The sequence below is a fragment of the Typopeltis vanoorti genome, chromosome 19 (genome assembly GCF_054136105.1).
Source record: "Typopeltis vanoorti isolate ZY-2024b chromosome 19, IOZ_Tvanoo_1.0, whole genome shotgun sequence".
Taxonomy (NCBI): Eukaryota; Metazoa; Arthropoda; class Arachnida; order Uropygi; family Thelyphonidae; genus Typopeltis; species Typopeltis vanoorti.
In genome coordinates this window covers 68,601,032-68,616,021 of record NC_143567.1, presented here as the reverse complement: position 1 = coordinate 68,616,021, position 14,990 = coordinate 68,601,032, and the positions used below count along the sequence as shown (strand labels likewise).

At 34.3% G+C, this 14,990-nt stretch overlaps 1 protein-coding gene and 1 long non-coding RNA gene across 2 annotated transcripts in view; one reads left to right on the top strand and one right to left on the bottom strand.

Annotated features, from left to right (window-relative positions):
- Positions 1 to 10,284, top strand: part of LOC150096226 (solute carrier family 35 member F1-like) — a 593,479-nt gene extending 583,195 nt beyond the window's left edge. The window contains exon 9 of the mRNA XM_090409172.1: positions 8,065 to 10,284. Within this exon, the coding sequence (XP_090265298.1) occupies positions 8,065 to 8,087 (23 nt within the window). The 3' untranslated portion in view covers positions 8,088 to 10,284. The remainder of the gene's footprint in view (positions 1 to 8,064) is intronic.
- The window catches only part of LOC150096225 (uncharacterized), a 153,000-nt gene that overhangs the window by 49,729 nt on the left and 88,281 nt on the right, over positions 1 to 14,990 (bottom strand). The window lies entirely within an intron of this gene.

The window sequence follows — 14,990 nt, the reverse complement described above, 5'->3', positions numbered from 1 at the left end:
GTGTTTTTCTTGTCTAATATAGACAAGCTTTATAGTTCCACACATATATAGCCAGTCATATAAGAACTTCACAGAAGTTCTTATATGACTGGTTACAACCCAGGTGATCACTTCATGGTCACTCTCACCAAATGGGGGAAGAGTGGACATTCTATTCACAATCACATCCTCTGATAATATAACCAGATATAAAACTTTACCCTCATGTGCAACCTTCTATGTGTGTAATCCTCTGTTACATATTATCTAAGATTGCTATCCTTAAGAACGTGAGAAATTCATTCTCCTTATTTCCTAGTGTTATCTCTTCATTCTAATCAGTAATGCTGTAATTGAACTCATAATGATCACTCATAATTGAACCCATAATGATCACTCGCTCACTAAGCAAGTTGTGTACACATTTCTTTGTCTCCACCCTCCACATTCCCTGACCTGTAACAAAAAAAAAACAACCAAATATCTCACTTCGTCCTCCACCTCATGCCATACTGCTTCAAAACCACTGCCACCCCCCCCCCTTGTATCTCAAACTTGTGTGTACATAGTTCCCCACTATCATCAGCAGCACTCCTCCATTCTTCTTTCCCTTCCTATCATGAAAAACATCATATCCTTCCATTTCTATTCCTGTCAAGATATCATCTCATCCAACCATGTTTCACTTATTCCAGCTATTTTCAGACAATCAAAACAATTTCATCTCCCTTATTTCTGAAACACATGGCATTCATAAATAAGCATAACAATTTATTTCTTGGTCTATAACCAGTCTTACACATGCTACCCCTTATATATCACTTCTCCAAACTTGCTCCTGTCTGCTCATTCTTATCATTTTGATCCCCTATCCAGAGGCTCAACTACCCCATGTATTCCATTCCTATGCTGACCATTCCCATGCATGCATTCATTATTGCTTTCAAAATCCACTCTCCTTATACAGTGTCTCCCTGACCCACCCACTCCATTTCCCTGTGTAATTTGCATTCGTCATTCCTATTCTCACCTCCATTTGCAATCACATTGGTCTCATCTGGTCCACTCTTCTGCTCATTTACATCATTTCTGACTTCTGCTGATATGTTCTTCACATCACTGATTACACTTCCGTCCAGCAGCAGCCTTTCCAGATGACTCATTCCAAAACCATTCGGATGCTGCCCATCACTCTTATACAGCTTCACTTGTCCCTCAAACTCATCCCACACATTCACAAACCACTCCTTTCTCTTCACACATTTCTGCTAACATTCCATTCAAGATCTTTGCTCTCTGCTGCAACTTATCATTGTCATATTTGGGCAACACACAAACTAATCTTCCTACAACCCTGTTTTCTTTCAGTCTCCTCAATAATCTCCTGATATCTATCCTCACATTCTCCCCATGCCCAACCAAATCATTCATTACAACCACTAACTCCCTCGTCACATACTTACTTCTCATATCCAGCACTCAATATTCATCTTCCCTCCTGGAAAACAGATTTGTGCACCCCTCCTTGTGATTTGTTAATGGGTTCACAAAGGAGTACAACAGTTATTGTGTGATTAGTTCAGGTCTTCCACAATGAGTCTTTGGACTCCTTGGAGGTGCCCATGCAGTAATAATATTAAGAAGAAAAAAGTTAATGACAATCAGGGATTAATGACTGATACAATGTATAGTGGTTTTTTTAAAAAAAAAGATTTTAAATGTCTAAGTAGAAGACAAGTAGAAGTATATATATTTGACGCAAATCAAATAATTAAGAATGATATATCACACACTATAAAAACATAATACATCAATAGAATGTTTGTAAATTTTATTTGCTATTTAATGTAGTACTGCATTTCTTAAAATATTTTAATATTAAGTGAAAACTTTAAATGATAATTAAAATTTCATTTTGTATTCATCAACCAACAAAAATTTATGCAAAATATATACTTAATTACTTACTTTACATACATAACCTTCTTTTTCTAAAGTGATGCTGCTCAGTTTTTTTTTTTAAATAATATTTGATATAACATGACAGAGTGTAATATTATAAAATGAATGAATTAAAAAAAAAAAAAAGAAGAAGAAGAAATAATGTTGACAAAGTAGTGATAGCCATACTGAAAAATTATGCTTATCTCTAGAGATAATGAATATGTAATTTTATGAACTTATATGTTATCTGTGATGCTGCAGAAGAAGAACACTAATGCAGACATCTTTGTACAGAAGCCAAGCTAATAGCTTTACCTGGTGATTATTATTTGTGCCTGTACAGAAATGACCTAGAGAGATATAAACCTTTTGTAACATGTTATATAATTTATAAAAATATGTGTTTTGCATTGGGTTGATGCAATTTAGTAGAAAAAGGAATTCTAAAGTTCCTGGTGTTGTAAGCACAACTGTTACACAGAACCTGAATATTGTAATATGAATTAATTCTTCATTACATGGAAATGTTACAGATAATTCCTACATACATTTCTGTAAACTCTTCTCCCGAGTTTCTTTCTCAAATCTTTTTTTTTTTACACTACAGAAAGAAATCTTGGTACATGAAACTGTTTTATAGAAATGTTATATGAAACAAAAATCAAGTTATGATAATAAAAAATAAATAATATTAAGTATAATCTGTATCTTGTTCGATGTTTTCTTCTTCAATATTTGGAAGTTCATAATTCAAAGCAGATATGGTCAATATATACACATGCAAGCTCTATTTAATAGTATATATATATAATTTTTAAAACTCATATTTTTAATTTCAAATATCTAGTAAAGGCTTTAGAAAAGTTCTATTAATTTTTTTTTTCAATACATCATTATATCTGAAATTGAGAGTGGTGAAGAGCAGCTGATTATAATGAAGCCAAAAGATGAGCAATTAGCTGATTTTTATTAGTAGTGATAGAACAAATTGTTTGCTGGTAAAAAAAAAAAAACTATATTTTTTATTATACTAGATATTATCAATATGGTGCTAATGTGTAATATAACAATGGCAACTGAGATATCTTTGTTACAAGGGAGTTGAATATGAGTGATTCTGTTCGGTGCAGCAGGTGTGTGAAATGTATTCATTATAAAAAGTGAAAATGAGACTGATGAGTGAATATGTCAGAAGAGATTTGAGTACCAGTTGTGTGGGGGGTGAGTAAAAAGTGTAATAGCAGAGTGGAATAATGTTGGCAAAAAGTAGGAAAATATTGAGTGCAAATGAGATTGTTGATGAAAGTGCAGTGTGGAAAATCAGGAGAATAATGAAAATGTCATGAAAGAAATAACATTTCATGGAGTTTTTCACATGACAAAATGTGAGTTTGTGTGAGTAGTAGCAGGAAGAAAAAGGAATGTAGACATTCCTTTCACTTCCCACATTTCAGGCAATCCCATGTGAGAAAGAGGCTAATGGGACAAGATATACAGTCAGTCGCTATTAAGGGATTATAAGAGAAGATATGAATGACATGCATTGGTAGATTAGTACAATAAGTGAAGGACAACTAATTATTATAGGTGACTTCAACTATATACAAATTAAATAGATTGGAAGGAGGAAATATCACAATGTGGGAAGAAAATATTCTTGAACCTCAAAGAAATCCAAGGACTCATCAAGGGAAGGCACTCTACACTATACAATTCACTGTCTACGCTTCTGGCTTATTTACTGTTGTTCATTATCCACAGTATGCCAGGTTATATCGCATATTATTACCATATACTAATATGCAATATAATCCACCACTATTTCATCTACAGCACAATGATGATATTTCTATATGAGATGAAAAACCAAAGTTCTAGAAGAAAAAATGCTACTGCCTCATTATGAGACTAACTACTGAAAAAAAAAAAAAAAACTATAAACAAATATACACTTGCCCATGGTGAGTAGATTTTTCCAGCAAGCAAGTAGCTTCAGATTGGACAAAATATAATTTATTTTATTTAGTAAAAAAATAACTTTCTAAACAAAATCTTAAAAAGAAAATGAGCATATATAATATAAAGTGCCATTCTAGTAACAAAAATTAATGTAACAAATTATATTTTCCCAAAAAAGTCAATGTTGCTTTTACTGAACTTCCTATTCTTATTGTTTACTGAGTTCTCTTGGTATGGTTCTTACAAAAAGGAAATGTTCTCCAAATAGTGATCTAGCCACCAATCACTTTATGGAATTCCTATTGACTTATTAGGACAAATCATTAAAATAATGGGAGGGAGTCTCTGGTGAGAACTTTTTTTTTAGTGGCAAGCAGAATTTTGCATAATTTATCACACCTTGCACATAAAGATTCCTCTCATCACGATGAAAATTAAACTTAGTTCTTTACCAGTCAAAGGGCACACTAAAATAGTGTATGTGTTTCCAACCACCATGCTTTGAATCCCACCATGAGCATGGATGTTTGTGAATGTCTTTAGGTGGTAGACAATGTTGGTGTGGAACCACCTTGCTCACTGGAGGCCTGGCGTGACTTGTAAAAAAGTACCATGTTTGGTTTCAGAGCAAGATTCTAGAATATCTCATTCTTAGCTTACCCATAGTATTAGCATATTATTGATAACTGTTTTGAATGGAATTCATATTAAAAAAAAAAGATACTCATAAACTTATTCATTTCTTAATTTTAATTCATGACACTTATATGCAAATGTGATTTTAACCACAGTATGTTTCAGCATGGTAAGGATAATAGTCTAGATTATGTGTGTGTGTGTGTGCGTGTGTGCATCATAATTAGGTTTAATGGAAAGAAATAGGATTGAGTGATAAGATGAGTAATAAAGATTCGTTTATTCATTTATTCATGCATTCATTTATTCTTAGTATAAAAATTTCTAAAGGATGTTTATTTATAAAAACTCTAAATGACCCTTGCGGACCAATATCTTCAAGAAGAGAAAATCATACATATGGACTGGCCAGCCAGGTCTTCTGATCTGAATCCTATTGAGCATGCCTAAGATGCTCTAGGGAGACATGTTGCTGTTCTCAACCCTCCTCATAACATTGAGAGACTTAGAGATCATTGCAAGAGCAATGGTTGTTAGTGCTGTATTGCTGTGAGAGGTGACCACCTTTCTCATTGGAGCACTTGGATAATCTCATTTTGACCTTTTGTTTTTGACCATGGTCAAAAAAAAAAAAGGTCAAAATGAGACTGTTATTCATTTGCAATTTTTGTGAGTGTTTCTTTCACATCAGATATCATACTGCTTTTCACTTAATTGCATACAAATTCATCATACAATATGAGTCACTGTGATTTTTCTCTTTGTCCTTAATTTATGGAAACCAGTGTAAAATTAATTTTGTTAAAGCTTTATAATTCTTGTCAATGAATATGGACTCCAGCCATAGCTTTTATAGCCTGTGCACTTTAACAATTGTTTTTGCAAATGCTTGTGCACATTTCGCTGTTGATATCTGCATATGCCTAAGTTTATTCTGAACTAGCCACATACATCAAGAATTAATCTGAATGAGAGAATAAGAGAGAGTAATTTAAAAACTCAACATGTATCAACACATTTATATTATATACTTATTTTACAAAAAGTATATAGTAAAAATGTGATGCACACATATTTTATTTGATTATCTTTATTTGTATGTTTTTTTAGTCATTACAGAAAACATACATTCATCTATGCACTTGGATATGAAACTTCTGATGTCCTCTATTCTAAGTACTATACATTGACTATTTAACAATATAAGTTTACACAGTTTTGTATGTTAAGAAAAGTAAAACATTCCATGAGTTGTAACTTGTGCAGCATCTAACAACAAAATGGTAGTTAATGAACATATTGTTGAGAACCCATGGGGAGTGATGCTACAGCTCTTTCTGTCCTCAAGATATTTCACTTACTTTTAAGGATTGGAATGAGGTCCAAATATAAATTAAAATGAAATGCAAGGAATTAACTAGTTTATTAATAATTAAAAAGGCTAATTAATGAGAAATGAAGTAACCAGAAACCCTGGGTCTACTTGTATGTTTATATGTTCAGAAACAAGAATAAATTGTTACTCTATTAACTAAAAACTGCATTTTTGGAGGAAAAACAGAAACAAAGGCAAAATTGGAAAAAGAACATTAAGACAAATGTTGATAGGAAATGGCCATTATAAATCACAACTATATGAAATGTACTATAACTTGGTATTCTTTCAAATAAGGAAATATATTTTGTGACATCATTATAATAATTAAGATTTCAGCAAAGGTGGGAAAGAGTGAGTGAGAATGGGCATTTGGTGAAAGAATTCAGGACTAGGTGGATAGGAATATGATGTTCTATAAGGGACAACATGGTTTTGTGAAGGGTAGGTCTTATCTTAGTAATTTGTATTTTGTCCAACTCCATTGTAACTTTTTATAATAAAGTTACAATGGAGTTGGATAAGGGAAATGGCTACTGTGATATTGCTAGACTTTGCAAAGACATTTGACAGGATTCCAAGTGGAATCCTGTCGCACAGATTGGAGGAAATGGGGATGGATATGAATCTGGTGATTTGGTTTAGAGGGTGGCTGATGGAGAGATATCAAAGAGTGTTTTATGGAGGAGTTCAGTCCAGGAGAAGGCAACTGATCAGTGGTGTGCCACAGGGGTTCAGTACTTGGTCCTCTGGTTTAATTTGTACATCAATGCTATAAGAAATGATTTGACAGGAAATATTCAGTTTCTAGTTAATGATGATAAACTGGGAAGAGCAATGGTAAATGAAGGTGATGCAGAGATCATGTAGGAACTTAAATAGACCAGCAGTATGGGCAAAGGTAAATGACTGTCAGTCTAATGTGACCAAATGTAAGATAATGCACTTTGGGAAACTGATGAGGATAGGAGCTCGAGGATGGCCAGGGAGTTAAAATTTAGTGGGCATATTGCGAAGGTAACCAAAACAGCACATTAAATTACATGGTTGTTGAAGAACAAACAAGTAGTGATAGAGAGGTTATTGTTCCTATTGTTAATAAGCCCACATCTGAACACCCAGGATTGTGACAGTCTGTGGCATGTTTCCTATGAGAATAGATAGATGGTCTGTGGGCTTCAAAAACTGGCTGATAGGACATGATAGATGCATCTAAATTATTAAAGGGGTTTTATAGGATTGACATTGAAGACATTTTTTTCTGTAAATGGCAAGAAGGGAGAAAAGGAGTCACCAGTGGAAGTTGTGTAAGAGTGTGGTTAGCAAGGATGTTAGAACTACATTTTTGCTTGGGTGATTGCCAGAGATGATTATGAGTGCTTCGTCAGTGAACGAGTTTAAGGAGAAGTACGATAAGTGCTGTGTGAATAATGGATCTCCTGCAATGCGTCTTCTGACTCAATGGAGATACCTGTATGATAATCATAATATTAAATTTTGCTGCTTAATAAACTGCATCATGCTGAATAACCGGTCTATCTCAATTAGGGTATATGAAAAATACTGTTATTCTATCTTTTAGAATAGATAAAAAAAATAACACATACCGGTAGTTTTTGCATATACACCCTCCATAGAGCAGTTGGGAAATGACAGGACAATGTTTCCTTCAGCTAGAAAAGACCTCAGCTCAATTCTCATCATGATGGGAGGAATCTTTATATGGACTTTTCCATGTGAAGATGAGTTATCCAATCTCATACAGAGGTAATAGTTATTTTCTCCAGCACACAGGTGAATCAGACAGAGAACACAGACAAAATGACTGTTAGTGGTGGTATACGGCATTGTTTTGTATATGTAGAAGACTGTGTAGAAATTGAATTGTGTGGTGTAGAGTACTTTCTCACAATAAGTCTTTACTTCATGGAGGTGTCACATAATAACAATAACATGCAAATTTGTGTTTCTTTTTGAAACTAACTCTGGAATGCTTCAAAAACCTCTTTAGATGTTAAATAAACGATCAAAAATTAACTACATGAAAAGGGTTTAATAATAAAAACTGTTTTGTGCGTGAAATAACGAATATTCTAAATTACTGAGATTTAATGTTAAAAATTGATTCAAAGGTATGGTAGCTTTAACATCTGTTTTTTATTGTTTTGCAGAGTCTTGTGAAGAAAGAGATTAAGTTATACAAAAAGAATGGAAGCTTACAAGCATCACAATATTAATTTTGTTTAGTTTTGATTATTCAAGATTATATGATTTTGTTCTTTAATTTTTGTAACTTATTTTTTTTTATCTTAATTTATTTTTAGAAGATTAAATTTATTTACATTTGTTTTTGTTAGGTTCTTTTGCACAACTTTGCACTGTGAGATATATCATGTGATGACCATTATAAGATATATTAGTGATGGCTCCTGAGCTATCATAGTTTTATTATTCTAGAAATATGCACACACACTATGTACAGAAAGCTCTTGCTTTATACAGTTAATATATCCTGTGAAAATGCCATACTAAGTGAAAACCAAATATAATAAGCAATGAAAAAAAATGTAACTCATCCATGGTTTTCAAAACCTTTATTAAATTTTTAAAAATACATTTGTTTTTACTGCCAATATAAAGTAAAGGATAATAAAATGTTTGAAACAAATGAAAGTTTATTAAAACACATGCATAATATGTATTCATAATTATACATACAAGTATATTTAAAAGAAAAAGAAAATTATGGGAAATATTGGAACAAGATAGTTTGCACTGGCTTTTGTTTCTTTTTCTATATGTTCATCTCACAGCAACAGTTCATACCTCTGTCAATATTCTGGCAGGCTTACATACTGCAGTCAAGGTTAGGGCTAATGTCCGTAAGTTGTTTTCATCAACAGCACAAAGCAATTATTCAAATTCTTTTCAAGTTATATCCTTCAATAGTACATTTCTTCTCCATTGCAATCATCTTGTTCTTCACATTTATGTTGTTTGTCAACATAAATGAGGTCATTATCACTCAGTTCCTCTTAATATGAGTTTACTATTTCCCAAACATTTGGAGCACCCATTTCATTTAAGCCTAGTTCTTTAACATCTTCAATAGAGACTTCTAGAGCCAACAAATGTGCTATCTCAATCACAGTTGTTGCCTTTTTCCAAAGAACATTCAAAACCTTCAGTCTTCAATTAACTGTGAGCAGAGTTTCTTTCAAACTCCCTTTGAACTGGATTCATACAGTTCATTCTAAGCATCTCTAATGGCTTTTTTTTAGCACTCAAGTCCCGAACTTTCATCATATTCTTGGCATTGGGCTATTTACTAATCAACTGCTTTATCCAGACATAGTAAATTGCAGCGACAGATTAAAATTAAATTTAAAAAAAGCAAATATGTATACAATATTTTGTGACATTAAACTCAGTTATCAGATAAAACAATAAACATGTGGATTTAGTTATTAGAAAACATTCATACCAGTTCATATATTTTATTCTTGGTTGTATAATGTGGTCTCAGTCAGTTGGTAATCTATCGAAGGATGTGCATCTCAGTTACCTTACCTTACTTCTGTGGCTTGACATTTCATACAGTAATAATAGAAAATTTATATTTGTCAAAAAGGCATGTAAAGAGTGGGGGAGAAAAGAAGGGGGGAGTTTGACTTTAAAATAGTTGATCCACAAACTGAATGTAAGATAATATAGTGAACTAAATTTAAAACTAGATTTATCTGAAATGGCTGAAACCATTTCCACAGGTGAGCTATAATAATGTACTGTACTGTACTATACTTACAGTAGTTAATTACTAGAATGTTTTAACAGGGATAGAAATCGAAGGATATAGGGAATGTAAACAAGGCGGTGGAGTGCTACTCATGATAAGAGATGAATTATGTACTCTGAGGGTGAAGAATCTCAGTGGAACTAAGATCATTGGCTTTGAGAATATAAATAGTGATGAGCAGGAAACGTTTAGGCAAATTACTTTGCCGAGTGCAAAGCAGGCAATTATTATGGGGGACTTCAACTACAGTGATATAAACTGGGCAGAGAAGACAGCATGCAGTAATAAGAAATTAATTTTTGGATTTTTTGAGAGACAACTGTCTTAGGCAGCATATGGTGGAAGGAGCAGGAGGATCAAGAGTTTTTGATTTGGTCATAGTAGCACAGTATCTGACTGAGATTGAAATGACATAAAACGATATTTAACAATATCTTTATCGATGATGAATGCATTCCAAAGGTCAAAAGAGTGAATAAAGTGTCAAATGGGTAAATAAAGGGATTAAACATCAAATTTGTAAGATGAGGATACTGTGAAGGCAGCACGAGATGAATACTGGTAGCAATCAATTGCATGAGGAGTATAAAGATCAGGCCAGGAAGGTGACTCAGTTGGTAAGAACATCAAAACTATGATATGAGCAGAAATTAGCAAATTAGGCCGAGAAAAACCCTAGAGAGTTTTTTTTTAGATATGTGGCAAGTAGAAGGAAGAATGATTATGGTAAGATGATTCAGTGAATAATTTATAAGGGTGTTTCATTCTCATCATTGTGAATCATGAAAAATTCAAGTGTAGAGGACATAAGAGAGGACAGCTTAATTGTGAGTGAGCAGGAGATATATGAAAATAAATAAGCTTGATGTCAATAAAGCGATAACATTTGACAACATATCATAACAAGTTTTAAGAGAATGTTTCATGGAATTGGTAGTAGTAGTAGTATTGGCATGCTTGTTTAATACAAGTCTTCCAACAACAATTAAGTCCTCTTAATTGATTCACAGGTTCCAAGAGAGCAGAAAGAAGATAAAATTGTTCCAATGCATAAAGGTGGTGATAAGGCTATGACTACAAATTATAAGCTAATCTGGTGTTGTTAAGGTACTGGAGAGATTGGTGAGAAGTGGGATACAGAAATGGGTTCATAACAGCAATATTCTCTGTGGTTGTCAGAATGGTTTTGTTAAAGGGAGATCATGCTTTATTAACTTACGTATTATAATAGTTGATAAATGTCTTGGACTAGGGAGATGCACATACAGTGGTATACTTAGATTTTGCAAAAGCTTTTGATAGACTGGCACATGACAAGCTGTTAAATAAACTGAAATGGATGGGACTTGATAACAGACTAGTGAGTTGTATCACAGTCACTGATCCGACTCACTAGTGAGTTGGATCAGTGACTGGCTATCACATAGTATCAGAAAGTTATGGGAATGTAGTATCCCGAAAGAGGAAAGACACTAGTGGTGTGCTGCAGGGGTCCTTTATTAGGGCTGTTGTTGTTGTTCAATTTGTACATTAATGATAATGGGATGGGTTTAACTGGTGATATGCAGCTGTTTGCAGATGATGCAAAATTGGGAAGAGTAATGCAGAGTCAAGCAGATGTTATGGCCTTATGGGAGCACTTGAATAGATTGTATGAATGGACAGATAAGTGAAACTATCAGTTCAATGTTGCAAAGTGTAAGGTTTTGAAATTTGGTAAGCAGCAATGGTATGCAAAGTATACTTGGTGGGGAAACTTTAAAGGAAGCAGAGGAGATGAGGGATCTACAAGTGATCGTGGACAAGGACCTGAAATTCAGGGGTCACTTTACACAGGTTATGAAGTTCACATCAGATAATGACAATGATGCGGAGCGTCCCAATGTGCAGAAAAAGAGAGGTTATGATTTCATTGTGTAAGGCCTTGATAAGACCTAACATGGATTATTGTACACAGATTTGGTCACTGGGTTTTCATGGTGATGAGGGTATATTAGAAAGGGGTCCAGAGAAGATTCACAAAGGTAGTCTGTGGTCTTTGGAATGTGGAGTATAAAGACAGACGAAAGAATGTAAATTGCAAAGCCTCGTGAGGAGGAGGAGGTCGGATATGACTGAGACATATTAGCTAGGGGTTGTTATCAAGCTGACATGGAAGAAATTTTTCATAGAATGGGAGGAGAGGGTAGAACAAGAAACCATCCCTAGAAACTGTATAAAGAGGGTGTGAGCAGAGGAGTGAGGACAGGTTCTTTGCATGGAGAGTGGATAGTATGTACTTCTCACAATTTTATTATTATTAATAATAATAATAATAATAATAATAAAATATATTATTAATTAGGAAATAATAGAAACTGTAACTCAGTCTCCTGATACTGTAATTTAAAAGGATGCATTGACTAAACTCCAGACAGTGTCACTCTCAGAGTCGAACTAGAATATGACTATTTTAATCTTGTGAGACAATTCAGCCAAAAGAATAAACTAGTTAGATTCCAGTTACTATAAAAGAATTTCCAAAATTAGATTCTAGTTACTACATTTACCAGCCTGGTTGGCTGAATGGATAGCATAACCACTATCCACCCAACAGGATGCAGGTTCATTCCTGCTGTGTGCATTGCTGTTTGTGATTGTCTTTAGGGAAAGATGAGATCCACTGCATTGCTTATTGGAGGCCTGAAGTGGGTTGAAAAAGTGCCACATTTGGTATCTAGGTTAGCGTTTCCAGATTATGTAAAAAATAAGTAAATATAATAAAAAATACACAGAAATCCACTGCTCACCCACAGTACTTAATGTACTATAGGTTTGCAACCTTTCATAGTTGAGAGTCACAAAATAATTAAATTAAATTATGTGTGTGTGTCTATATATATATATATATATATATATATATATATATATATATATATATATATATATATATATATATATATTTGTTTATAATTATTAACTGACTTAAACACTGAGAAAAAATATAAGAGATTTAATAAGATTTCACTACTAGTTTCATCAGAAATGCTGACTTCGTCAGGATGAATACAGTACCACGAAGAAAACAACATCTTAAAAATATATTGTACTTTAGACAAACACAGAATTTAGAACAAGTAGTAGTTGTGTTTGAAATTGAGTACGAGCATTAGTTCTGGTGTGAAGCACTCAGCGTGTGAATGATATCATGAGTACACCAAAACTGGATTACAGCACTATGTGAATCGGGTAGGCTGTAACTGAGATTGCTGTTTAGATGGGTAGGGTCGAGAGCTATTTCTTCGGATTCCAAGCTACGTCTTTCTAATTCATCAGAGTATTTATGAATGTTTGAAGTTAAGTTCCAGCCTATTTGATGTTGTCGTCCTTCAACATTGGTATGGCCGAGAATAAAACGTGGCTGGATAGGGCATTAGTACGGACTCTCTTATAAGAATTGTCACATTGGTGTTCTTCTAGGCGGAGAGAGATGGACTTTTCTGTCTGGCCATAATATGGTTTGCCGCAACTGCAAATGATTTTGTATACTCCAGGGAACTGAAGAGGATTGTGTTTTACTTTAGGTTAACTGAGGCAAGATCGGAGTTTTGGAAAGGTGGAGAAATATGTTTTAACATTAAATTTCTTAAGGATTTTTGCCAATTTAGGAGAAAGAGAACTTATATACGGTAAGGAGATGGTGATGTAGTTTAGACAAACTATGTTTGTGTAAAGTACAATATATTTTTAAGTTGTTGTTTTCTCCATGGTATGGAGAAATTCACCTGACGAATTTCAGCATTTCAAATGAAACTAGTAGTGAAACCTTATTAAATCTCTTATATTTTTTCTTGGTGTTTAAGTCAGTTAATTATAAATATGTCATTAAACTGAGTCAAATTACTCTTTAAATAAAAATAAATACAAATATATATATATATATAAGAAAGCAAGAAAATTTTTAACATGAGCCTGGAAGCTTCCCTATCAGCTAGCGAAAAATCCTACAACCACGTATTTTGCCAGTTCGTGACTAGAAGGAAACCAGATACTGTGGCTGCAAGTCATGGGGGGGGGGGGGATCTGTCGAGGCCAGGTATAAACAGGAGACAGACTTCCCTCTATGTGGGTGGTATGTTAGCGAGTAATCTTTTCCTCACCAAACACAATGAACCACAACTGAAAGAAATGCATTTTTATTGTGGATTTCAAAAAACCTCCAACACAAAATAGTTCAAAAAATCCACAAAAACCATCAAAAATCTAAATCCCCCCCCCCCAAAAAAAAATCATAAAAGGCAACAGAAATCCAACCAAACAATCCAACAACACTAATTCTTACTAAAAAAAGTTTTCACATTCACTTCAGCAACATTTGTGGCCTAAACTACAATATAAATGATGCTCAACATCTACAGTCATCTAAACCAGAACTACTATTCCTTTCAGAACCCCAAATGGCAACTTCAACAGCCACTGTACACCTCAACTGCCCAAACTTTACATTACACAGCTCTTACTGCCACAAGAGTGCCACTTGTGCATTCGTGAGAACCAACATACCATGCCAGAGATTGCAAATCCTTGAATCCCCACTATTTGATTTGCTTTGGCTCAAAATTTCTCAACCAAATCAACCTGTCCTTTTCATATGCTCCCTCTATCGCTCTCCAAACTCTGTCAATAACTATGACCTCTTCAACTTTTTGCAGTCAAAGTACCCCAATATTATGGGGTCATCCTTCTTGTGAACTCCAATGTCCACAACTTATATTGGCATCCCTTCTCCACTTTGATTGATCAGGGATGCTGAGGTGTTCGCCACCAGCAATGACCTATCTCAGATCATCAATCTTTCCACCAGAATACCAGACAATCCCCTCCAATTTGCCAATAGACTTGTCCTCTTCCTAATAAGCTCCCCTTCTAAGTATACTGTGGTTGTCAGTTCTCCTCTTGAAAACTTGGACAACAACCTCATACAAGTCTCTTCTGCTTCAGAACAACTTAAACTCACCATATCACTGTCTCATGTCCTTTGGCACCACAAGGGTGCTAACTGGGAGGACCTCCATGACTTCTATTCCTCCTTTCGATGGTCCGACTACTGCTTCAGTTCTTCTGATCCAAACACCTACTCAGACCGAATAACACAAATCATGCTCACAGGAATGAAGGCTTTCAATCCCCTATTCCAGTCCAAACTCTCAGCCACCATCCAAGCTTTAGTTCTCAAAAAAGTGTGCCAATACTGTAAAAGACAAAACCTCTGCTTACCACAATTGGCTCTAAACTAAAACTCCAGCTGCTCTTTCTGCCTAT